A 27,187-nucleotide genomic window follows, 5' to 3' on the forward strand; every position below is an offset into this window, starting at 1 on the left:
TTTGGGCTCGGAATTATGTTACTTGGGAGCATTTCCCTCTTGCGGGCTGATTTCCGCTTTTTTGGCTTTGATGTTGATGGCTTAAGTCTAGCGCAGATATCATTTAGAACTTGCGTTACTGATGCCTGTCTCCTTTCTGATGTTTGATATGGTGACCTCAGACGTACCCTTGCTCGTCCTGCTTGATCTCTCAACTTCTCCCTTGTTGGGTGCAGTCACCTGACGTGGCGCGGATGTGTCTCTGCCTGATGAGCCAGTTTTTGTGCGGTACAGGATTCCGATTGTTTGTTGTGTTTAGCATTTTTCTTTACCACATGTGTACTCATTTGAACGCCACGAGTACGGGGGTTGGGAGGTCCTTTGCGCATAGCCCCCACAGCACGGCAAGGTCAGGCTTATTCACTGAGGTGACCAGGCATCATTGGAATACAGTCAGTTACCCCCGACTGTAGATCCGTAGTGTTTTGTGAATGGTAGGACCACCTCGTACAAGGTGTGGCTGCTGTCACCACGCACAAACGATCTTGGTAGACGAAAGGCTTGGTTGTTGTAGGGCCACATATCGACGCCAGAGAGAGATAGGTTGGCTCCCAGAAGGCTGTATTTCGCATCAGTCTATCCTTCAGTCCACTGCTTGATACCATTTTGCTTATTAACAAATCCTTTCAACTAAAAAAGTGCCTTATCAGAAAAGATGATTTCCCGATGAAAGTTTTTATCAGTTTCCATCAACCCTGGAGCCCAATTTGCGTACTCGCAATGTAAACGATGATCATTTGACTTGAGTTCTTGTGCCAATAGCACCTTATGCAATCCAAGATCCAAGCGCAAAATATACCAGGTGTTTATCGTAGATCCAACTTTTGCGAACGGTGCGGAATTGACACATTATCGTTGGCGGCTTGGTGGCTTGGAGGCGTGTAGAGTAAATTTAATTTCCAGCCGATCAATTATACGGTGTATGGCAAGCTCAGAGAGAGCGGAATGGCGCCATGTTTTACACGAAATAACCCAAAGGTTATGTTCAAAAACAGCAACAAAACTTTTCTAATTTTGGTAAAACATTTAGACGATTTCCAAACGTTGTGGCAACGTAAGCTGATTTATGGAAGAATGGCCAACAATACTGTCAAAAATACATCCATAAACATGCCTCCTATGAACTGTCAAAATCCTATCATCCTTAGTGGTAAACCCTTTATATTTCTATAATGACAAACAAAAAAACACATTTTATTTTTTAATGCTGAATAGTGAGTTTTTACTCCTGATATACCGGTATTTAGAGGGCGATAAAGTAAAATAGAAGATTAGTAACAACGAGGTTCAACGAACAAATAAGGGAAGCAAATCTGACGAAAGCAAAAAGCAGACCAACACATGCCCTCAAGTCATTGGTAGCCAGACACATCATCGAAGAGAAACATACGATAACGGAGGATAATCTAAGGGTAATTAAGGAGGTTAATGACTTCCGCAAATTGGAGGCATTAGATAGTTTCATCATCCACAAGATACGGGAGGAAAAAAAAAATTTAATGATTTAGGAAACGTCAACAGTTGGCTTTTTGGCTTAATTAGGTTCAGACAAAAATTCACTGATGAAGAAGACAGCTGGTCCTTGAAATATCGGTATATGAGGAATAAAAACTCACTATTCGGCATTAAAAAATCTGTATTTTTTTAAAGGTTTTGTTTGAAAAACAAAACTTTATTAAAATCGGTTCAATGTCTGTTCGTCTGTCTGTCTGTCACACGCACTTTTCTCAGAAACAGCTATACCGATTAATACGAAATTTGGTGAGAAGGTGAGAACTGTGAACTCCCAGACATGCAGTGAGTCATATCCTTGTACGTTGAGATTTAGGGGGTGTTTCCCATACATGTAAAAGGGGGGTGTAAATTTTTTTTTCACCGAATATAGTCATATCGGATATCAAATGAAAGGTCTCGATTAGTACTTTTCGAAGCCGGTGTTAGTTTTGAGATTTGTTAGAAAGGCGGGGAGTAGGAGGGGTGGAAAGTGATGATTTCTTTAACGGAGCCATCTTCAGAAACTACCCAACCGAAAAATCTGAAAAAATTCATGAAGCTGCCTCTATATAGTGCCCAGGCCTCAAAATACTCTCCATATCGATATCTGTTCAATTTAAGTTCATAATAGTATATTTTTGGGGAAATTGAGCAATATCAAATTTCGGAAAAAAAATCGGTTAAAATCGGTTATGGCTCATCCTACATTTTTGAAGAAGTATGGTCCATTACCATGCCATAAACCCCCCTAAACAGCGAATTTTTCCAGAAGTAATGGAGATTCATGAGCCACTTGAGGATTTGACCCAATAACGCCAAACGATGTCAAAGATTCATTCATAAACATGCCTATCATCCCTAGTGGTACATCTTCTATACCTCGATGTTTTGGAAGATGAGATTAATTGCAAGAACCCAATTAGTTAATGATATTGTACAATAGATGATAAAATTGAGAAATTTAGTACAAATCTTTCCATTATTAACGAAATTATAGAATAAGCCATTTGTATAGTAGACAATGCAGAATGACAGAAACAATTTTGTTGATTTGAACAGCGTTGATTTGTTTACATGATTATATGTAGGTTGCAGTTGTCCCAAATAATCACTTTTCAGCAAGAGAACCTGTTGAACATAGATTCTGAATCTAACCGGCGTATCTGAATATGATATCTTCTTGTTTAAAGGCAATGCTGTTGCTGGAAAATAAACCCGTGCGCTTTTAAATGAATCCTTTTGTTCTTCCCTGAAGTCAAATTCAGGACATCTCGTGCCCATTTAATGTTTAGTTTAAACTTTAACCTTATTGATGTACTCCTATACAATCTTCCTTATTGATTATATTCCCCGAAAGTAACTCACCTTTGTGGCATTGGGCTTTCATTCGCGAAACGCTATAAACTACATTCAAATCAATCACGCAATCAATAAATCGTCTTCTAGACAAGTGGATTGACCTAAAATAGGGCTCCATGAAAGCAGGAAAGTAGGAAAGCACAAAACAATAAACGAGAATGCACATTGTGATTTATGGGTTCGCTATTACATATCGCGAAGTATAACGCGGCTAATCTGGTGAGGTCTAGAAACACAGACTTGCCACAGCGAACGTGCCATGCCTATATAGACAACGACATGATACAACCATTTAAGTCATAGTTTCCGCATCATTTATCTTTCTCCATCACTTCATTTCAGGCCTAGCCCCACAACAACTTCACGTACGCATTTAGACTATGACAGTTTCTCAATTGCATAATTAACTTCCATATATAACAGATTAAACTAATTTAGAAAAAATATATATGTACTGGCGTGTAAGCGAGAATTTTGCGTAATCTAGTTCCAGCCTGGTACCGGTGAGCTCTCCATGTATGTCTCTCTCTCCCTGGTAAAGGTACACACGGGAAAACTTCGCATGCACTTTTCAATAAAACAAGTCGGGCTAATTATTCTGTTTGCGTTACGTCATGCGAGACTGTTCAAGGCGACTCAATTTGTCTTTTCTTGTACTCGCTATTTATCCAGCAATGTTGCTCATTTACATTGTTATTATCTGGATCGGCCGAAAAGCCAGGGGGCGGGGGCGCAAACAATTCAGCTTCGCCTATGCCCAAAGCATTATTGGCTGATCTGTATCGTTGCAATAAATATATCAAGACGGAGTTACGTGCCAGGTAATGGCTTTAAATAAAATCAAACACTCATTGCCGAATGCTTCTCATATGAATAACGTGAGTATCTAAGGAGCTGAGATAATAAGCCGGTCATATTTTCAAGTGTGAACATTTTTGGCGAAACTTGATACGTGGATTAGTTGATAAATATTAGGTAAGCGAATTCGGTCAGCGGCTTGAAACATTTTGACTCGTTTTGTTTAGGTTTGTTTTTCTTGAGGGGGTTCTAAATTAGATACAAAAGATATCTTTATGCATATCAAAGCTAACACTTGTGAGATTTTGCTAGAATGAAAGAATAATTAATAACCTTGGGAGATTATCCTCTGTCGAATGAAATATCTGCAATACTTCAAGCGCTAAAACGTGCACAAGATTCAAACTTCAGATCGGAATGCATAACATTATCAAAAATTCTAATTGAGGCCTTCATCTCTAAGATTGGAGCAATGCTTGTTCTTGCGTCATTTGCCTTTTTTTCCTTAGTAAAATATTTTAAAGAATAACAATGATGCTATATTATTTGATGACATCTTATTATCTTAATCGTTGTAACCTCTGAATAGATGGCAATCAGACCTCTACAACAAAACCCTCCTCCAAATCCACGGTAACGGTGCGATCGTCGAGGTGGTTGAGAGCCAATCTTTCGACCTCATTACCTCACCTTCATCATGGATGTTTTGTTCGCCTTTGTGCCAGCCTGCTGCGTAGGATTATCACCTGCACTGCACAAGATGGCGGTAGCGAACTGAAGCCCCATTGAAAACTGTTGATGGTGTGGAAAGGTCTAGAAAAGTTTAAACCTGCACACAAAATAAGGACTGCTGTTGTCCTTGATTTGAGGGTTTCGCTCAGCAAGCTACAATTTGAACCCGCTCATCTGGTAAATGCATTGACTGTCTTGAGACGTCACTTCTTACCGATATTCGTGATCACGTCGTTAGCGCTCTGAAAATGAAAGCACTATCATCAACATGATTTGTTGTTTCATGGGGTCTGAATACTCGTTCCTTGGGGGAATCCAGTAACGCTTCGAAGAATCCAGTAATGTCTCCAGAATGCTAGCAGGAAACTCTTCGTGATAGACTATTCAGGGCTCTAGCAGCACTAAAGGTGTCCCATTTACGCCGATCATAGGTGCAGACGATTCTGAGCCGCTCGCCGTTCTTCTCTTGACTCCTTTCTTGATGGATTTGGAGGAATCTTGGGAAAAACTTTAAACGCTTATTTCTCCGGTATTATTGAGAATTTCGAGAAAAGGAGCTCATTCACAAACTTGCCACCACTATCGGACCTAGTCCCTTTAAGCTTCCTGACCTTTTTTTTTAGCTAACTAGAAACAATACATCCCTCTCTTTTCGCGTAATTTGTTACCAAAAGCTTTAAAGAATACTATCTCCCATCCCCTTAGAAAAAGGGTACTATTATCCCTATTCTCAACAGCAGTGACCCTACTTAATTGTAACCTATCGCACTACTCTCCTCTTGGTCTAAAATCTTTGAGAGATATACCAACGACCGTCGTGTAACTTCGGTTACCACATAGCGGAGGAGGTGAAACGTTGATCTACTGCTTCTAACTTTCTCGACTTCATCAACTTCCTTGCTAAAAGTGCTTAATTCACTGCAGGAAGGAAACGTTATTTGTACTGATTTCTCTGGATCCTTTGATTGCGTCAACCATTGCATATTCATCTAAAAACTCTTTTTGCTCATCTCCTTGCCCTCAATTATCGCGTTGCTGACTTTCTTCTGTTTTAACCAATCCTACAGGACTTTTAAAGTTTCTCTTAGCTCTATATAAAACCCCGTGACTTTAAGCAGACGATTTTAAATTGTTTGCCTCTATTTCGTCTCCGCTGGACTGTGCTTTCTTTCCATCCAATTTAGATGCTTTTGTGCTTGCTTTAGTGCTCGGTGAACAAACTGACACTAAATGTCAAGAAATGCCACTCGATGTGTCACTCACGCAAATTCTCCACAACAGCCTTTTCCTACTCTCTTGGTGGGCAACATCTATTATTTCTATTTTCCTTTTAATTGGCACAATTATAAAAATATTAAAATAATACTTTCGGTATTGCGTCCCGTAACTCATTTAGCGCGGGTTTCTTTAAGGAGTTCCAAAGTTGCTTACATTCCTTGACCCCGAGCTTATGCCGGTCCTACAATGCCTACCGCTTGATTCCATTGACTGTCTCTCCTGTCCTCTTAACACAAAACGTAATGCTGCCTCATTGTATTCTAGGAGAGGGGGCGGGCGGACTAAATCTAAAGTGGCTCTTGTCGCCAGCTATACCGGAGGTTATCTGGTACGGTGGGAACCGGGATGACTTGGGAGCATCAGAGGAGAATTCTTGCAGGACGTGCTCTCGTCCCGATTATTTGCGGTTAGCCTCCTTGTACGGTGGTTGTGCACATATCGTGGTAAGAGCTCCTTGTGGGCTTAAGCGTAAAGTTGCGCTGAAAACCGTGGGGTTAGGATGAAACGGCGGGTACTCACCTAAAACCACCACACTCGAGGAGGGTGATCAGAGCTATGTCTGCAATGGGACTCATCTGAAGTGGCTCTTGCCACAGAGACTCTTCAGAGGTTATCTAGTATCATGGTAGCAGGGATGGTCCTCTGAGAGCATATTTCCAGAAGAATTCCTGCCGCCCTGTTACTTGCGATTGTCTTCATGATGATTATGGTTGTGTCTTATATCGCGGGAAGAGCTCCTTATATGCTCAACCATGAAGTTGCACATGTTCAAATCGGGCGCCGTACCTCCCTGTTGCGCCAGAGGTGCAAAGTTAGACCTCATTGGTATGAACTCTAAGCTTGCACTCAATATAAACCAGTACCGCTGTGCCAATCATGATGGCGCTCTGATTTTGCCCGAAAAGGACCGTGGGATTATGCCTAAACGGCAGGCACCCATATTTAACCTCCAGAACTTTCATGTCCTGATTTATAGACGACAATCAACAGTATTTGCTTGTCACTTAGCTTATTTGTTATTCAAATGCCTGAATGTGCTGGATCATTAATTGCCCTCAAAATATCCTTTTGAAATTCGACCGGAAGCTTAGTTGCTTTATGAGATACTTCAATGAATTGAATTAAAAATTGGAAATTCCTCGAGTATGTATTTGAAATTGGTCGAAAGATTTTGAAGGATGATGTCATCCTTTTGAGCCTCTGCGATTTCTGAAAAGTTGATAGTGCGCGCTAGCAGGCCTATCAGAAACTCTTGCAAGCCTTGCATGCCTTTCAATACTCCTCTTTTCACACACTGTTTTCGCATATTTTGTTTTCTTTATCAATGCAAAATGATCGCCTTGTATTTCCATCCTTAATTGACGAACAGGAAATAATCAAGAGAACTAAGGTTAAGCGATCATGGCGGGTAGCTGAACAGTAAATCATTTTTTTTTTGTCAAAAATTACGTGTTAATTATCGCAGTATGCGCTGGTATGTTATCGTTTAAGGGTTCAGTTGGTTGAGTGTCTGTTTCGATCTCATAACCCCGGTTCATCGTGGACGTTTGTGTTTTCCCTTTGTGCACTGTAGGCGTTCAGCAATGTGGTAAGTTCTAACTAAATCGTGAATGGGAGGTGTGAACAGGGGAGCTTTCTGAGCATTTTGTCTGCAATAAATAGACTAAAACCGCGCAGAGAGGAACAACTAATTTAGCCAAAGTGTTCTTAAGCCAACCCCAGTTGGCCGACTTAGTCATTATAATAATAATAATCGTTGGCACAACAATCCATATTGGATCAGGGCCTTGAAGTGTGTTTGAACACTTCATTCAAGACCGTAACAGTACACTACAGGATTAAAGTACCCCATAGGAGGCAATGTGGTCAGCATTGCGCTCTCCTGAGATTATTACCCTGATTTGACTCAGGTACTCATTCACAGATGAGTCGACTGGTATCCGCAGTCCAGTCACGATAATAAATCTCTTTGCCACCAGTGAGATTTGAACCGCGACTTTCCGCTACGACAGTCCAGTGCTCTATCCACTTGAGCCATGTCATTATCGCGCAGCACTTACCAACGGTCACCACTGGAACCACCATCGTTTCTATTGTATCGACGCGGCTTCGATAGACCACCCAATAGCGCGACGAACGAAAGCAGCCTGTTATATATCACCCTCTCCAACATTTTCTCGATAATGTCTAAACAACAGGTAGGGTAATATATGAAGGGAGTGCGTCATGTGGTTTTTGGGGCTTCGGTAGCAGAACTGACCATACTTTCTCATATGGCCTTCTTAAGATTGCTTCGAAGGTGGCGTTTGTTCTTTCTACATCTGCCGATGCTGTAGTTTCCATCTTGTCCTTTGGTAAAGTCTTCTCACTCGCAGACACGATGATCAGCAAGATTTCTGAGTTCCACTAGTAGTTTCGTTTCCTACTGTGGTAGGAAGGCCGTCGCAACAATATAGAGGGCGATTCAATAGGGAGTTAATCATTGAGTTGATGATTAAAATAAAAATGAAGAGTTCTTTTTCCAAACATTTTTCTTATCCCTCCGGTTAATGATGTAATACAGTGTCATTTATATGCGCGCCACGGTTAGCCTTGACGTGGCCGATTCTGTCAACCCAATTTTTCAGTACATTTTCCAAAATATGCGGCATTATCTCATCAATGGTTACACGAATGTTGGTCTTCAAATGTTTCATCGTTGCTGGGGCATCCGCATAACATTTGTCTTTCTTGCTTCCCCACAAAAAATAATCCAACGGAGTTAAATCTTAGCTTCGCGGTATCCGCGGCGAGATTACACGATTTTCAAACTGTTCGTGAAGAAGAGCGATTGTTTCGTGGCTTGTATGGCACGTCGCCTGGTCTTTTTGGAACGACACACCATTCAAGTCTTTTTCATCGATTACTGGGAAGAAAGTCGTGCGTTGCGGGCATTGGCTTCTCAATAATTTCTTTTGGCTGCTCTGAGTCTCATTATAGTACATGCTTCCTTCCGGTCGCTTAGGTGTTGTGTTAAGCAGTGGAATCTGTGACACTTTGTCTGAAGCTCTGTAATTTCCACCGTCCACCAATACACGCCTCGAAGCCCTCCTGGACATGGAGGCTCCGTCGTTATCAGGTTCATAACTGAATTTACGACAGTATCAGCTGCAGTGCCACCACCCCCAGGAGTATCCTGCAGCGCGGCCCTAATTCTTCTAAGAGTTTCGTGTTCTTCTAGTTTAATTTTGCCAAGAAAGTTGTCACTCGTCTAGGGTGCGTTCTTCACGGGCAACCACCTCCCTTGGCACTTTTCCCTTGCGTTTGTATGTGGCTTGACGCTTTTTAGCAAGAAGGACAACGGGGATAATACCATAATTCATCATCAGGGTCGATTTAGAGATAGAGCGGTACGCAGACGCCACCCGCAAAGCACCCCGTCTCTGCACTTGCGCGCAGTCCATACCCTATTCATCGTAGAGCAGGACAGCCTGTTTGAACTCATCAGGAGACGTCGCCTGCTAGATGTAGGACCCCAATATTTTCCATCAGCCTACTAAACGTCGAAACTCCAACTGCAGCCTTGTTCGTTGTTGCTTTGATTTGCTCAAAAAAGCTCATCTTTGAGTCAAGAGTCAGCTCGAGGTACTTTACCGCTGGTTTTGACTCGATTATCGACTCACAGAACGATATTGGACGCAGGGTCGGGATTCTTTTTTTAGTCAGGATGACTACTTCAATTTTTTCCTGTGCAAGATTGAAATCGTGAGTATTCGTCCATTCGCTTACCCGTCGCATCAATATGCCGAGTCTGCTTTGTGCCTATTCGACAGTGCGTCCAACAACAAGCGCCGCGACATCATCTGCATAACCGGCATGTTGAGTTTAAGTAGACTGTCATAGGTACCGTTCCAGAGGTCCGACCCTGTGATACCTTCGATGTGACGTCCATTCTCCTTTGATCCTCTAGCGTTTCATAGAGCAGGGAGCGGTTCCTCGGATAGTCCCTCAATATCTATAAGAGATAGTTCGGCACGTGGAATGTATTGTCTAGTGTGCCTAGAATGTCTTTCCATCTTCTGACGTCAAGCGTTACGAGTTCGGCGGCTATATACCTCGGCTCATCGAACTGTGGATCTCCCTGCTCTAAAACCGAACTGCCGTGGAGATAAATCTCAATGGGCAGGGAAAATGTCCTCAGTAAACTTTGAAAGCGCCGAGCAGTAGGCTTGGCCGGTGTTGGAATACCAGTTTGTATACCTCTGCTGGAATACCATCGGGTCCTGTCGTTTTCTTGCTTTTCATAGAGAGGGCTCTCTGTTCCAACTCTTTTATAGAGAAAAGTGGACAGTCTTCGGCGGTCTCCGCGCGTCATTATCCCGTACGGGGTACGGAGGGTCCATTTGTTCGGCTTTAAGTGAACAGGGTTTCCGCAGAGCGCAAATTTTTCGGGTTACCAGTATGTAATCGAGTCTTCACGGGTCCCCGTTCACCACGTCGACCAGATCTGGCTAGCAGCGAGCTTTGCTCTTATTTTTTTTTGCTATGGAGCCTGCTTTTGGCTGATTTGTACTCTGTAATTATGGTACATGCCTCCTCCAGGTCGCTTAGACGTTGTGTTAAGCGGCAGAGTCTGTGACAATTCTTCCGAAGCTGCAATTTTCACCGTCCGCCAATACATAGAAGGTTTGTTATGTCTCGATGCCTTGCTAGACATTGAGGTTCTGCAGGCCGCCGTTTTCAGGTTTATAACTGAATTCTCCCATCCGTGCCTAAGATAGCGTTCTCCAAAGCATCAAGCCTTCGTCGAAAGTCCGGTATCGTCTCATTCGGCGTGAAACAGACAAATAGACACTGAAAAACGTTATCCTTGTACACCGAATCTAGACAAAGCCGTCTCCTTGGCCTTGGGTAAGAATCCTAAGGAGGATGCCGTCCCGAACCCATATGGCAGCCGTATCTGATATGTCAGTGTGCCATGAAGCTAGGTCCTTGTTTCGGTACTGCTATGCAAGTGATAGGCCTCAGCAGAGGAACAGCACAAAGACGGACACAAACGTTCATGACGACACCAGATTCGAACTTGGGGCATCTCTACGGCCCTCATCGATGTTGATCATTTCCATTGTTAATCCGATCCTTCTACTTCGTTTCTTTGGGGTTGCAAATCATCGCTACTTTTGAAAACCTAATGAAATTTTAATAGATTTTCACTGGCTAAATTTCTATAGTTTGATCCTTTGATAAACCTGAAAAATAAGCCAATTTGTGACGATTGCCACCAACAAAACTATGATGATCTGCTATGATACGATGCAAAGCTATGGTGTGTATGAGTATATAAAGGCTTGAAATGCTTCAACAAAACATGCTTCGCTATCTCTTTGGTCTAGTTTAGAAAGGGCTATTTGGAAGTGGACAACTGTGCTTGTCTCTATCCTGCTATGCATAAGTTCTTAGAAGCACAAATTACTATCTTAATTTGATCTTGCTACGGATCAAGTGCAACCAAACAAAGGAATTTACAGATCAAAGTGGCCTATTGCCTTTGGATTTGCAATTTCTGTCGTAGCTTTTGTCATCGGTTCTATTCAAAAGACAGGAGATTTGTCGTAATTTTAGAAATTACATGTTTGTTTGTTCAAATAATTTTTTTTCCAAAATACGTTTAGGCAATTCCCTTCTATCCATTCGAATCGGTCCAATATTTGAATTTCTGATTGCAGATTAATTCTACTCGATGCAGTCCTTATAATTTGGTTTTATTTATTTTCTACGTCTAGACACGAGCGGAAGTCTAAATTTAGCAACACCATCATCCGGAAAGGATATTCCACGCGAGTTTACATCAAGGATAAAGGAGCGTTGTCAGATCACGACCCAAACCCAGATCAATTACAACTGTCACCAGCAAACATCGGCTATCCTAGACTTGAATTCTGGGAAGATTAGTACGATAGTGTCGCCAGCTTGTATCGTTGAATCGCCGCTTGGCAGCCCCGTGAAGAAGCCTAGCTATCTGAATTTAGCTTGTTGTGTCAATGGTTACTCGAACTTGACCACCTATGATTCAAAATTACGGCAAAACATCAATAAATCTCGAGAGGTATCACCGATTCGACCAGCAACAAATAACAACTTACCATCACAAAATCATAGGCTTTCGGGTAACTTTCTAGCGGTGCCGCTAACATCGTACGGTCACAAATCAGCATCCTCGTCGCCGTCCTCGAGGGAAGGAGCAGCGATGGAGAATCGACACATTTTCACCCAGGTCCAGAACGTAGACACAACCGACAATGTCGGAAGTGATATATATTTTAAATCATCTAAATTCATAAGTACCACAAATCTGAAGGGTGACCTCCATGAAAATGACACATCGAAAACGACGAAGAGTTTCATACAGCAGCGGGTGGAACGGCTGTATGGTCCCGGTGCTCTGGCGCAAGGTTTCTACAGTCCGAAAAAGACACGGAGTCAGGAGCTCTCGATTCTTTCGGAACGTTCGTCTAATTCACAAGTGAAATTCTCATCGTCTAAAACGATAACGACCTTCGAACGTGAAATCACATCGTCGTCAACGACAATAAATGGTAAGACCACGATGACAAGTTCTTCGAGCTTAGACCGAACGACGGTTAGTCAAGGAACCGGCAACGAAAACTGTGAGAACATCCAAAACGGTGGCGGACTATGTGACCTTCCGGTCCTACGACATTTAAGGCCTGAATTTCGTGCTCAGTTGCCTATCATGTCGCCAAAACGCTCACCTAACAAATTCTCACTAAACGAGTCAAGTTCATGTCCCGTTTTGCAAAACGGTACCAGTGGACTGCACATCAATGGGGCCAGTAATGGGAATGGGAATTTAAGTGTGAACTGTAAGGTCGATGGAAACGATAAACAGAAGACGGGAACGGCAATTACTGTCCATTATATCGCTGACACAGAAACTCCCAAGAAACATTCAAGTCAAATGAATGGAAGTGCGAACAATAGCCTAACATCTGATGGGAAAATTATCGCTCCGAATTCAACGCCGGCGGTGGGATCCGCCGATAAATCGTCATCTGATATCAAAATATTGTCAGAAAAACTTACGCAAGAGAAAAGTGAATGTGATAAGCTATCGTCATTGAAGCAACAGTCGCTGGACACAGAAGCAACAGGTAAAACGTGTCAGAGTGGAATCAATGCCATGACTGTGGAAGTGACTCATTCTTCGCCAAATCTTACGCATGACATCCCGGACAAATCGGCAGGACCTTTGCTCGTACCAGTCACTGCTCCTTCACAAACAACCGACAAATACTCAGAGGAAAGTGGTTGCAGTAGCAACAATGTGTCTACCGTGCGCGACGGCAACTATTTTCTTCAAATACTTAAGACTGAACAGGATCGTCTCCTAGCATTGGCCGATCAGGCAGAGAAGGAATTAGAAACATTATTAGTAAGTGTTGAGAAAAATCTTGTATAAATGTCGCGCAAAATGTCTTATTTGTAGAAATGTTTTACAGGCGTCTTCTACATGTTCTTCAACGACTACTGCTACGTCAACGGTGGAGGTGTCGGATGATGTTTTGGGTTACCTTCGATCGGCATCAGGGAAAGCACGCTTACTAGTGTCGCAAAAGATGAAACAATTTGAAGGTGAGATCATGTGGCTTTCATGGACCAATTTTACGTAACGTAACGCTTTTACTCTTCCAGGTCTATGTAGAAATAATTTGAATCAGTTACCAGACGAGAAATTCCCAACAACAAATGAAGACCTGCAAGGATTCTGGGATATGGTCATGTTACAAGTAGCACACGTCGATTCGCTTTTTAAAGAAATCGAAACTCTGAAAGCGAACAATTGGAAGGTAAGACGACCTTGATCAATTCAGAATTCAAAAATTTGCATTCGTGACATGTTAAATTGATGGAGTGCGATAAGATTGTTGCCGAGCGAGCAATTGACTCCGTTTTGATCAAAGAGAGAACAGCGCAATCCAGAAGGTTTTTGTTTATAGAAATCGCCCCGTGAACATTCTTCCCAATCATTTATCTTTTCATCCAAACACGAGTATAAATCTGAAAATGTTGATCTTTAATGTCAACATTGCAATCGGAAGATAAGCAACAGAAAATATAAATTTATTGTGTTGCTCTCAATAAGATCGAAAATAACGAGGTATTATCAGTTGTGCTATTTCTGGGGATGATGAGAGAGGTGGAGTTACTTGTGCTTTAATGCACGCTAATTAGTGCGTTAGATGCCTGATAATTGATTAGAGTTCAAGGCAGTCAATATTTTGATGCTGCGATGAGTGATTTGGAGGAATGAAAGCGGAACAAATGCAATTCGGAATATAACTAAAATGAGTTCAGGGAGATAGTAAACATGAGGCATAAAATAGTTTTCTGTGTATAACATTCTGGGTCAGGTCTATTGAGAGGGAAGGAGAGAAAGTGTGATCTTCCTCGGAACCCGATGGGTTTTAACAAAATTAATTGTGCGATTTGGTGGGAGTGCGCGCATCATTTAATTTAGAATGACTCGGGTTGGATTTTCTCCGTACGTTGTTCTGTTCTGAACAAATATATTTATATAAGTATTGAGGGTAACGAGGTTCAATTGGTATCCAAAGTTTAACGTAAGACAAAAGAGCAGAGATTCGATGTTTCTCTTCTAGCCCTTGGCATTTTCATTGCGCCTATAGGAGTATTTACATTTATAATTTGTGATCGACTCATCACGGAACATCTGAAATCTATAATTTACCGCAATGGCGTCTGCCCTGTCTCCTCTGTGTTTCCCAGTGCTTGGCGACTATAAAAGACAATAAACGGCACCTCGCGGTAATGGAAACAAAGATGTTGTGTGGTGTAATACGCCTTGATCAGATCCGATCACATCGATATAGGGTTTCACCGATCTTGAGAAAAAATTGCGAGAGGTGTCTTTCATGGTAGAACACGTCCAAAACAACGATGGTTTCATCGAGATTCGAGAACTTCTAGACTCCTTCGCAATCGATCAAGACGAAGAAGCCTAAGTCAACTCAATGAGTGGTGGCAGATGCTTTTCTTTTTCATGTATTGCTTTTCGGAGGTTAGACACATCTTCTACTTTCTGTTGCGTATAAAGAAAATTCTGCTTTTTTCATCTATGTAACCCAAATCGAATCGAATATTCCTGATCTTCTCACCTGTATGAAGAATTGTTTACCATTTTGTCTGAACTCCTTGCTGTCAGATTCCTTTACTTCCCTTTCTTCCTTTGCGGAGATTTTAACCTCCTCATGCTCCACTGGCCTAGTCATCCTAGCTTTCCAATTCCTTCCAACAACCTCTCCCATTTTTCGCTTCCACTTTCTTCCTTTATGAACACTCAATACCACCGAAAACTCCTTGGGCCCCACTCTCGATCTCTTCCTTTCTAACCTCCCCGAGCGCCACCTCTCTTTATTTCCCTGCACATCCCCATATGTCAAAAATGACGCTCACCACCCCGTGGTTGAATTTGAAGCGGAGCTCCCTCGTTCAAAACCCAAAACCAAGCATAAATCCACTAAGTTCAACTTCCGCAAAGCCAATTTTGACGGCCTGAACTCAGCTTTAGCGTCTTTCAACTGTGTACATATATTAAGTAACTAATCGTGTGATGAAGCTCTAAACACCTTTTACAATATCCTGTCCGATCTCCTCTCCTGTTATGTCCCTTCTTCCCCTCCCTGCCTGCGTTCGTACCCAATTTGGTTTACAACGGAAATTATTATTAACATTCGCCTGAAACATACACTGCGGAAGAAATTTTGAGCATCTAAGAATGACGCCGACCTTGCTCACTTTAAGGCTATACGCTCTACTGTGAAGTCAATGGTCAGATAAGCGTGTAAAAGGTACTTATTGAGCGTCGAAGCCGCCCTTGCCCGTGGTAACTTAAACCCCTTTCGGTCTCAATCTCTCCCTTCTTCTATCAGTATCACTGATTGCACTGCCAACTCCCCACAACAATCCTGCGACCTTCTCTGCACCTACTTCTCTTCAGTGTTTTCTTCCTCGAGCCTTACACCTCTCATAACTGCAGACTGCTCCCAATCTCTGGCCATTCCTCTCCTAACGCCTTCCTTGGTTGAGTTCCTCATTGGTATTCTTAACCTCAATGTCGGATCTGGTCCCGATGCGCTTCCTAACCTCTTCCTCCTTAACTATAGAAAACACTGAGTATAATCTACAATAAAAGTCTAGATGATTGCTACTTTCTCCGTCTCAGGAAAGAGGCCCTTATCATCCCTATCCTCAAGAGCGAAGATCCTTCTCTTGCTGTGAACTACCGCCCCATTTCTCTTGCTCCAAAATCCTGGAAAGATACGTCAACGATTGGTTGACCGCGCACTTCAGTCACTTCATTGTCAAAGAGCAGCATGGTTTCGTGAAACATAGATCTACGGCTTTAAACCTTCTGGTCTTTACCAACTTTGGTGCTAAATGCTTGAATTCACGACAGGAGGTACATACTATTTATACCGATTTCTCCAAAGCCTCTGATACCGTTGACCATAACATTTTCCTCTCTAAACTTTCATTACTAGACTTTCTTCTCTCAGTCATCTCCTAGCTTTCCTCCTATCTCTCATACCGTTTCGACAAAGTTTCTTTTCACGGTTACTCATCTTGTTCCTTCTCTCCTTCCTCTGGTGTTCCCCAAGGCTCTATACTTGGCCCGCTACTCTTCCTGTTTTTTATCAATTGCCTCGCCTCCATCCTCACCTGCCCGTATTTGCTTTACGCGGACGACCTTAAATTGTTTGCCTTTGTTTCGTCTCCGTAGGACTGTGCTCTCCTACAGTGCAACCTTGATAATTTAGGCCGTAGGTGTTCGGTCAACAAGCTAACACTGAATGTCAACAAATGCCACTGGATTATGGGTATTCGCTTAAACTCTCCCCAACATCCTTTTCCTATTATCTCAGTGGACAACCCCTTTCACTACTGACCTCCTTTCGACAACAAATTTCAACATCAATAGAGCTTCCAAAATGTCTGGTTTTATTTGATTAAAGGGGGAACAGATTGGAATGGTGTGATCCCTTAACTTTTGTCGCAGACATTCTTCTGCTGCCAATGAAATGGGCAGGGAAGGTAGATTTAGGATAGCTTCAAGTGCCGCAGTCGGCGTAGTATTCATTGCTCCAGTAATACTTAGGCAACTAAGCCTCTGAATCTGCGCTAGCAAAGTTCAAACTCGGCCACGAGACGATGCATGCATATATCAAAATGGGTTTTATTAAGGATATATGCATCCAGTGTATCCGTTTTGGTGAAAGTCCCCAGGTCTTACCTATCGCATTCCTACAGCACCAGTGCAATCTGTAGGATTTCTGATATTGTTCCTGGATATGGTGTTTCCACGTTAACTTGGAGTCGAAATGTACTTCTGAATAGTTGACTGTTTGTGCCAGCTGGATTTCCACCCCTGCTAAGGTGGGTAGCGTATAGCTGCACCACCTGACGTTTCTAGTGAACATAACTAGTCCAGTCTTCCTAGCGTTCGCCGTGAGTCCATTGTGGAGGCATCAACTGTGGATTTCATGCAGAGTTGCATTCAAGCGGTCACGGCTAGGTTGTCCGCAAATGCTTGCGCGAAGACTTTTTTGTCCTCCAGGAGCCACAGCAGGGTATCCATTACCAAGAGCCATATCAGCGGAGAGAGAACCCCTCCCTGTGAGCAGCCCCTAAGACATCCTGCTTCAATAGACTTCTGGCTGACAAATATGTGGATTTTTCTCCACTCTAGCATATGAAATATCCAACTGATTAACAGCGGTTCGATTCCATGCTGTTTTGTCGCATCACAAATTGTCGCGGCATAATCGAAGGCACCTTCGATGTCCATGAATGCGTCTAAGGCGTATTCTTTTTCGGATATCGGCTTTTAAATGTTTGCCGTGAGTTCATGGAGTGCTGTCCTGGTAGGCGTGTTGCCTACATTGAAATGGCAACTTAGGAATGTGTGTGTATCTCTTATGAACCGATCTACTAGCCTAGCCTTTCTAGTCCTTTTAGTAGGAAGGACGTTAGAATGATCGGTCGGAGGCTTTTTGCGTCTGTGGGTTTCCCTGGTTTGGGAATAAATAATACCATCATGCTAGTTAATTGGAATATAAGCGTGCGTTAGGCATGCACGATATATATTCTCAACATGTAGACCCAGGGCGTCCGTTCCCTCTATTACTAGCGCAGGAATGATGCCATCCGGACCTGCAATTAACTGTCCATTTTACTCGCTCCAGTGATACTTTGCATGCCAGATTCCAGTCTCTCGGTTGAGGGCTATATGCACCTGTTGGCCCTGAAATTAGATTTTGGATGCTGCCAGAGAAGTGTACTTCCAGCAAATGGTTTGCCGTTTCTTCTTCTTCATCGCTTTCTGTGTACCTCCTGTTCTATCATATAAACGTAAATAACCCAGCTTCTGGCTACGCTCTTTAACCAGAATCCGATTTGACTTTGAGGTTGCCTTGACTAACTCTCAGTCTCTTCGCAAAACCGTCTCCATGATGATTGTTTAGCCGATCTTATGCTCATCTTTAGAGCTTTCTGTGTCTCTTTATAGCGATTCCAGCTAGCGGCTGAACCACACTTCAGAGCACGATTGAAGAGCATCCTTGTCGTTCTCCTCGGTTTTGCCAAATCTGAGTTCCACCATGGTATTTTACCTTTCTTTGGCATCTCTCATGTCAGTTGTGATTATCTGGGTTTTCTTCTCAATTCCAGCAATGGATTTGATGAGCTTCCCAGGGATCGTGACTCGCGCGGTTAATTCTATTTTATACGTCACCCAATCTGTCTTCCGCGGATTCCGAAATGGAGTGGGTGCCCATTACGAAATCAATGCGTCTGTAAACCGAGAGTGTGATATCGTTTGATACTCTCCACTCTCTAACCAGAGCTGCGATGTCAGGGGATGCCACCGTGATGTCGATGACCTCTCGCCTGACCACGTTGAAGAAAGTGGATTCATATCCAAATTAAGGATCTGCAAATCGGTTCCTACTAGATATTTCAGTAGTCTTGATTCTCTTGCCTTTGAAAAATTTTCACATTATCGTTTTTATGGTGCGATGATCGAGTTTATTGCCAGTCTCTGGATATCCTGGCTCCGGGTGCGAATTGCATTTGTCATGGATGTTTGTGTTATCCCACATAGTATAAAGTGTGATGACAGCGATAATGGAAAATCACATTGAAGGAAAATAATACGAAAAAGAAAATATGTGGAGTGGACAGGAGACGCAGGAGGACGTTTTTCAAATCATCATCATCATCATCATCAACGGCGCAACAACCGGTATCCGGTCTAGGCCTGCCTTAATAAGGAACTCCAGATATCCCGGTTTTGCGCCGAGGTCCACCAATTCGATATCCCTAAAAGCTGTCTGGCGTCCTGGCCCACGCCATCGCTCCATCTTAGGCAGGGTCTGCCTCGTCTTCTTTTCCTACCATAGATATTGCCCTTATAGACTTTCCGGGTGGGATCATCTTCATCCATACGGATTAAGTGACCCGCCCACCGTAACCTATTGAGCCGGATTTTATCCACAACCGGACGGTCATGGTATCGCTCATAGATTTCGTCATTGTGTAGGCTACGGAATCGTCCATCCTCATGTAGGGGGCCAAAAATTCTTCGGAGGATTCTTCTCTCGAACGCGGTCAAGAGTTCGCAATTCTTCTTGCTAAGAACCCAAGTTTCGGAGGAATACATGAGGACTGGCAAGATCATAGTCTTGTACAGTAAGAGCTTTGACCCTATGGTGAGACGTTTCGAGCGGAACAGTCTTTGTAAGCTGAAATAGGCTCTGTTGGCTGACAACAACCGTGCGCGGATTTCATCATCGTAGTTGTTATCGGTTGTGATTTTCGACCCTAGATAGGAGAAATTGTCAACGGTCTCAAAGTTGTATTCTCCTATCCTTATTCTTGTTCGTGTTTGACCAGTGCGGTTTGATATTGTTGGTTGATTCGTCTTCGGTGCTGACGTTGCCACCATATATTTTGTCTTGCCTTCATTGATGTGCAGCCCAAGATCTCGCGGCAGTTGCCGCCTGCTCGATCTGGATGAAGGCAGTTTGTACGTCTCATGATGTCGATATCGTCAGCATAGGCCAGTAGTTGACGATATCGACTTGAGGGATGCCGGAATAAAGGAAAGGAAGAAGAGAACAATTGATGGAAAGCCGAAGTAGAGAATGGTCCATAGAATTAGAGGCTTTGAAGAAGTCAGTATTGACTGTCTGAACATTTTTTCTATCGTTCTGGAACTTTACAACAAAGCTAGCAAACTCTAGCAAATTAGTGACCGTTAAGCTCTGCTATTCTTACACAAAATGAGACCGGATCGAGGCTTTTACGGGGCTTGTTTTTGCTCAGTGTCAGGACCACAACCGCCAGATTTTGGCGGTTTTCGGCGATGGCTGATTTGAGCCACTTTTGAGCACTTTTTGCAATGTAAATAAATTCTGGCTGATCGAATGTCACCTACTCAGCTTATCGACGAGCTTACAGTTGCTGGTGATTCAGAAGGCGCCTCTAACGCTTTCGACCCCCTCGATTGTTTGGGAGACTGTCGTCAGGTCAATGATGAGGGAATGCGTTGCCTCACAGTTGCTTTCTGAATTTGTAACGTCATAATTTGTTAAACGCTGACATTTGAAAAGGAGATGAGAAAACGTATGTAATTGAAAAGTGCACCATGGACACTGGTTTTCTTTCGAAGAGGAAATCCTCGGCTCTGATGTGGGATTCTTTTTTTTGCTGACTCTCGGCAAATTCCTCACATCAGTCAAAGTAACTCGTCCTCTCGAAAAATTTTCACATTATCGTTTTTATGGTGCGATGACCGAGTTTAGTGTCAGTCTCTCGATATCCTGGCCCCGGGTGCGAATTGCATTTGTCATGGATGTTTGCTCCCCCTCGGACACCACCTTGTCGTGGTGGGGGAGCCTGTAGTAGTTTACTACTACACTAAGGGTGTCCAAAAATATGAATATGGAACTCTCCAAGTGGTAAGAAGTCACAAACTTCGAATCCACCCGCGACCATGAGCAATCATGCCGCGGCCGAGGCGCGGATTTTGGAGGCCTTACCACATTCATACTCGCCTACAGATCATTCTGTAGAAGGCATGCTTTCCGACTCAGTGGAAAGTTTGCACTTGGTGCTTACGGCGAAGTTAGCCAGAAAGGGAAGTACGGAAACTTTCAAATTGGGAGAAACTGGAAATCCGACTACGGCTGAATTCTGCCTGTCAGAACCTTCTCCTTCATCCTTACCAGGAAGAGCGGAAGAACGGGAAGCTGGTGACGTGGACGCTACTGGTTTAACGCCGGTGTGTGGAAATGGATCCAAGCGGTCCGGACACCGTGAACCTGGAAAGGCCCGAAGTCGACGGCAGAAGAGAGCACTGCGAAGGATGATGAAGCACCTTGGGAATGAGGACATGGACGTGGACGTGGCTGTACCACTAGGCGCGGTAACGCCCAGAGATATCGGACATAAGGAAGCGGAATCTCCGGCGGAAGGTGGGGATAAACTGGAAACCCCGGTAAGATCCACACTGGACGCACCAGACTCTTTTGTCAGCGGTAATGCGCTCAAGAAGCGTAAGACCAACACATCTGCTGTGGACAATGCTTTATTGTGCTTCGCACCAGGGCTTATATCCACGCGTCTCGCGGGGATTAGGACCGGTGTGCCCCCCGTATGGGGGCTCGCACTGGGGAAGGGACTACAGAGTGAATCCTACCTGCTAGTAACTTCTCCTACACCTTCCAAGGAACAGGCGGAAGGAAGCGAAGCCAGAGTCGTGAACGGAACTGACTTGATGCCAGTTCGAATGATCGAATCTATGCAACCCGGACACCGCAAACCAATTAAGGTGCTAAGTGGAGAACAGACGAATGCTCTGCGGGATGAGATGAGATCTTTCGTGGATGAGAACATGGGAATTGCGGTACTTACAAGTACGGCTTTTCTCAGAGAAATCAATCACGAGGGGATCGAGTCTCTGGCAGTACGGTGTGGGGGAAACCCCGTCATACGCGGACTGCCGCATACGCTTCTAACTGTTTTCCATAAGACAATAGACTAAGTTTATGTCGAAAAACATACAGATTGGTCAAATCAACCTGCAGCATGCCAAAGCTCCCTCCTACCTGTTGGCAGCGAGAATGACAAAGCTGCAGGATTTCCCCTATATCTTTCTGGTGCAAGAACCGTGGGTTCGATTTAACAGAATCTGTGGCATTGGATCAGTAAAGGGGGCTAGGATCTTCTACGACGAAAGATCCATAAGACCGAGAGCTTGCGTCCTGATGTCAAGACGGTTAGAGGCAACTATGCTGAGACAATATTGTTCCCAGGACTTAGCTACGGTCATCATACAATACGAAATAAATGGCGAGAGGAAAAACATCATAGTTGCCTCCGCTTATTTACCCTATGATTCTTTGTATCCTCCACCGACGCAAGAACTTAGGGATCTGGTGGCGTATGCAGAATCAAGTGGTCTCGAACTCTTAATAGGTTGCGATGCGAATGCTCAACATATTTGTTGGGGCAGTAGCAAATGCAATCCAAAAGGAGAGAAGCTATTTGATTTCATCACTTCAGCTGGTCTTATGACTGCAAACGTAGGGTGCACCACTACCTTCGTGGGACCGAGAAGAAGCGAAGTAATTGACCTAACAATCTGTACCCCAAAATTGTTAGAGTTGATTACACACTGGCGAGTGCTAGACGAGGTCTCACTGTCAGATCACCGATATCTAGAATTCAATCTGACTATTGCGGGCGAACAGTCTGCAGTACAAAGACGGAACCCTAGGAAAACGGATTGAGCAAAGTTCAATGAACTTCTTGGCAATAAAGTACAGTTCTCTAGGCGACTAAGGACTCCTTTGGTGCTGGAAGATGAATTGAAAACTCTGAACGGCACACTTTTAGAGTGCTATGAAGAGGCTTGTCCTGTTTCCCGAGGCCAAAGCGGTAAAACGGTTCCTTGGTGGAACCGAGAACTGCAAAAACTCAGGAAATCAACCAGGCGACTTCTAAATCGTGCTTGCAAAAGTAACAAGGACGAAGGCTGGTTAAATTTCAGGAACTCACAACGTGAATATAAGAGGCTCGTTAGGTGCTCGAAACGAGACTCCCTTAGAGCGTACTGTGAAGAACTGGAAGGCGAAAGGGAGACTTCAAGGCTGTGCAGAGTCCTCAAAAAGGATGAGTCGGCCAAGTTGGATTCTCTTAGAAAACCCGACGGTACTTTCACGAGCTCCAGACTGGACTCAGTACAGACCCTCCTGGAAGTACACCACCCGGGAGAACGGGTGAGAGAAGTGGTAGGGGGAGAGTTGACGGTTCTTGCAACCCCTTCAACACGCAAGCGTTGCAAGGGTAACTGGAACACTGCGAAAGCGGTTGTTACCCATGAAAAGGTGAGACCTGCCATACTGTCCTTTGAACATTTCAAAGCACCTGGCATGGATGGCATCTATCCGGCAATGCTAAAGGAGGGTATGGAGCATTTAGAGCGACCTCTAAGAAATATTTTTCGAGGATGTCTTGCTCTGGGCTACGTGCCTTCTTCTTGGCAACAGGTTAAGGTAGTTTTCATACCGAAACCTGGGAAAGATGACTATTCTAATTCAAAGAACTTCAGACAGATCAGCTTGACTTCATTCTTGCTGAAAGGTTTGGAGAGACTGGTGGAGCGTCATATTCGTGGAAACGCACTTAGGTCACACCCACTTAGTGGAAACCAACATGCTTACCAACATGGAAAGTCCTGTGAGTCTGCTCTTCATTCTTTGGTCACAAAGATAGAGGATGCAACTTTGAATGGTGAGTACGCGATGGGGGTGTTCGTGGACATTGAAGGGGCTTTTGACTGTGCGCCTTTTCAAAAACTTTGTGATGCCGCCAGAGCGCATGGTGTTGATGATGCTTTAATTAAGTGGATCCATGCTATGCTAACGCAAAGATTGTTGTGCGCTGAGGTAGTGGTCGATCGCTACCTGACTACAGAAGCAACGAAGGGCTGCCCCCAAGGAGGTGTGCTTTCGCCGCTTCTGTGGAGTATGCTGATCGACTCATTGCTATGCGAACTGCAAAATTTGCCAATACACGCTCAAGCTTATGCTGATGACATGGCTGTACTTGCTGTTGATCGGGATCTTGGAACGGTGTGTAGGAATATACAGCGTGCCGTTGATTTGATAGACAGCTGGTGCCTTAGACATGGTTTATCAGTTAATCCAAATAAAACCACAATGGTTTTATTCACAAAAAGGAGAAAACTGGATGGACTTTGTCTCCCTGAGATGAGGGGTACTACCCTTCAACTCTCCGAAGAATTGAAATATCTGGGAGTCACTCTAGATAAAAAACTTCTTTGGAACAAACATGTAGAGGTAAAGATGAAACGAGCTCTCACAGCTTATGGGCTGTACAGACGGACCTTTGCCTCGACATGGGGACTCAGGCCTCATGTGGATCCACATTATCACATTACGTTGCCATCATTAGGCCGATGTTCGTATATGCATCCGTAGTGTGGTGGGTTAAGGTGAGACAAAAAGGTTTTCACCGTAAACTAGACGCACTGCAAAGAACTGTTTGTCTGGGTATCACTGGTGCCATGAGCACGACATCCGGCGTAGCTCTGAATGCATTGCTCAATTTACAGCCCCTGGATATATTTATTCAAAGCGCTGCAATGAGAGCAGCTCATAGGCTAATTCGATTAGATCTATGGGAAAACAACGGATGTGGGGGGCACAGAGCATTGGAAGAGTTACTGGGAGGACTAAATCCAGTTCTTACAATGCCTTCCGATTCTCGTGTCCTCATACATCTGTTTGGTAGAAGATATGTAGTTACCCTGAAGCGTAGAGAGGACTGGGAAGACCCAGAGGAATGCGTGGAGGGATATACGGAAGTCTTCTACACTGGTGGCTCAAAAACAGAAGAGGGTTCAGGAGCCGGAGTCTACTTCTCGAATAAAAACGAGAAGTGGGCTTTTCCTTTGGGACAATATGCAACGGTTTTTCAAGCCGAAGTTTATGCGATCCTAAGGGTGGCAAACTGGGTGATTGACGAGCGGTTGAAGGGCAGGCGCATCGCAATCTGTAGTAACAGTCAAGCTGCACTGAGGGCATTGAGCAGTCCTTTGATCACCTCGAAAATCGTTCAGGAATGCAGAAACCGTTTGAACTCTATGTCTAGATTCAATACGGTGGAACTACTCTGGGTACCTGGTTACTGTGGCATAGAGGGAAATGAAATCTCTGACGCTTTAGCGAAATATGTGGAGTGGACAGGAGACGCAGGAGGACGTTTTTCAAATGAGTGGGGGAAATATCACATGGGCTTGATGTGGGTTCTACTCATTAAGTGAGACAAAGAAGTAATAAATTAACCGACACAGAGCGTTTTGCGTTCGAATATTTGACACAGTTTCTAAAGCATTCTATTATTTCTTTTCAGAAACCAGTGCAACAAGTTCCTAGTGCACCGCAAGGTTCAAAGCTTACACGTAGGCCGAACACCGCAAAGTCATCATCCAGCTCCACCAATGCTACAACAACCAATGGCAACGCAGCTGCAGCTAAAAAGACGAACGCTTCGAGTTTAGCGGCACAGCGGCGTGAAGCGCAACGCAAGCAACTGATGGAGCTGAAGCGCAAGAACAAGCTGGCCATGTCTGCAGGCGAACAGCAGCAACCCAATCAAAATCAAGTGGTAGAAATTTTTGTAAACGAGCAATCCAATAGCTGATTATCGAAAATTATTTGGTACATTGTATTTAAAGTGACTAAACAACAAGAAAGATTACTATTTATACCACTTTTCCATGATTTTCTTCTCTTCTTCAGAAAAAAACAAGAAATTTTCTAGATTTTAACCGAACCATGGAACGAAATTTGTGGCTTTCCAAGAGTTTTATTTCTATTCTTCCTTTCAAAATTCTCTATTGCTAGCGAGACTTAGGAGAAGAGCGATAAAATGACTACTTATACAAAGTGATTTAATTGGTAACTGCGTTTTTTTTTACTATTATTATAATTACAACAATTACTGCGCTTTTTCCCCTCAACACAAAAAGACAAACTTTTCTACGATTACAGTAACAACAGAAGCATAACCTAAAGTTCTGTATGGTATGAAATTATCAATCTAGAATAATCTATATTTAATGGTAAACTTGAGGACGTTAAAAATGTTAGGAAGGAAAGCAATGACGTAAAATGAAGAACAAAGCAAACGTTAGACCTAGAAAAAAAGGCAAAAAATTGAATCAAACTTTCACTAATTCAGTAATACTTGTAGTGGTCCTTGCGAATTGAACATGAAATTAAACGAATTCAAAATATAGAAAAAAACCAACACATATATATTTATAAAACGTGTATGTAAAAGTTTCTCTCAGATAATGCAAAAAACGGATTTATTTATTTTCAAGCAACTCCAGTGTCACACAGTCTCGAATAATTTAAATGATAATAAAAGAAATTTAATGTTAACTGATTGATGAACGTATTGGAATTTAAATATATTTCTATGATATTGTTATTAACATAAATTTATTTAAATAAAAACAAAAACCAATTTTAATATTAGATTCGCGTTTCATTTTTTGGGTGAACGAGTCTCCCTTCAAGTGACTGTCAGTCTGTCACAATCGAGTATCTCTAGAACGCCTGAATAGTTCGCCAAACAAATCCTTGTAAAGAGCAGCATTCTCCTGTTTTTACTTGTTTTTATTAAATCCATCTTGGTTTTGGGAAGACCGATTAATCCATGATAGTATGCATGGATCAAGTCAATAATCGCAACAATTGGTTCCCCATCAAGATCGTTCTTTAAACCTTTAAAGCTTCAGCTCTCGCCGCGACTTACTGAGACGACGGCACTTTTCCTCTACTGCTCTGAGCCAAGTACCCTTGGAGCGACCCACCTGTCGGCCAATTTGGGAGAGTGGATTCCACTGCACGGCATAGTCAGTAATGCAATTGTCGCTCGTTCTTAATGAATTATCTATCCACTGGCCCTTCCGCCTTCCAATCATATTGGCTTGGGTGCCGACTAAGTTCTTCGGTTATAATAATTCAGGTCAGTGTACTCCGATGATATGGGGTAAACAGGTGTTGACCAAGACTTGAAACTTTCGTGTAGCAGTGGAGTTCACTTTCCATATGCTATTTTCATAGAGCAACACAGAAAGAACACTAGCACAGAACAGTCTCAACTTGATCTTGGTATTAACTGCATTTCCAGACTTTAGACAAGACAGCGAAAGCGAATTTTGCACTGTTAATGCGTCGGGCAACGTTTAGTTCGGTGCCACCGTTGGTAGAAACCACGCTTCCTAGATATATAAATTGATCAACGCTTTCGATGTCCAGCCCAGTAATGCAGATAGGGAAAGTAGGATGACCTGTTAACTGAGATTCTT

At 43.3% G+C, this 27,187-nt stretch overlaps 1 protein-coding gene across 3 annotated transcripts in view; it reads left to right on the top strand.

The window, feature by feature from the left end:
• The window catches only part of LOC119660668 (serine-rich adhesin for platelets), a 103,267-nt gene extending 76,916 nt beyond the window's left edge, over window positions 1-26,351 (top strand). The window contains exons 3-7 of one of the 3 annotated variants that reach the window (XR_005248760.1): window positions 11,463-13,132; window positions 13,200-13,332; window positions 13,393-13,547; window positions 25,219-25,766; window positions 25,838-26,351. Coding sequence is in view for 2 of the 3 variants with exons in the window: in XM_038046466.1 (XP_037902394.1) it covers window positions 11,463-13,132; window positions 13,200-13,332; window positions 13,393-13,547; window positions 25,219-25,509 (2,249 nt within the window). In the remaining variant the exon portion in view is untranslated. Of the gene's footprint in view, window positions 1-11,462; window positions 13,133-13,199; window positions 13,333-13,392; window positions 13,548-25,218 lie in introns of all 3 variants that reach the window. The other 2 variants (XM_038046466.1, XM_038070559.1) reach the window with 2 other exon arrangements.
• Window positions 26,352-27,187: the final 836 nt, after the last annotated feature.

The sequence above is a fragment of the Hermetia illucens genome, chromosome 1 (genome assembly GCF_905115235.1).
Source record: "Hermetia illucens chromosome 1, iHerIll2.2.curated.20191125, whole genome shotgun sequence".
In the NCBI taxonomy this organism is placed as follows: Eukaryota; Metazoa; Arthropoda; class Insecta; order Diptera; family Stratiomyidae; genus Hermetia; species Hermetia illucens.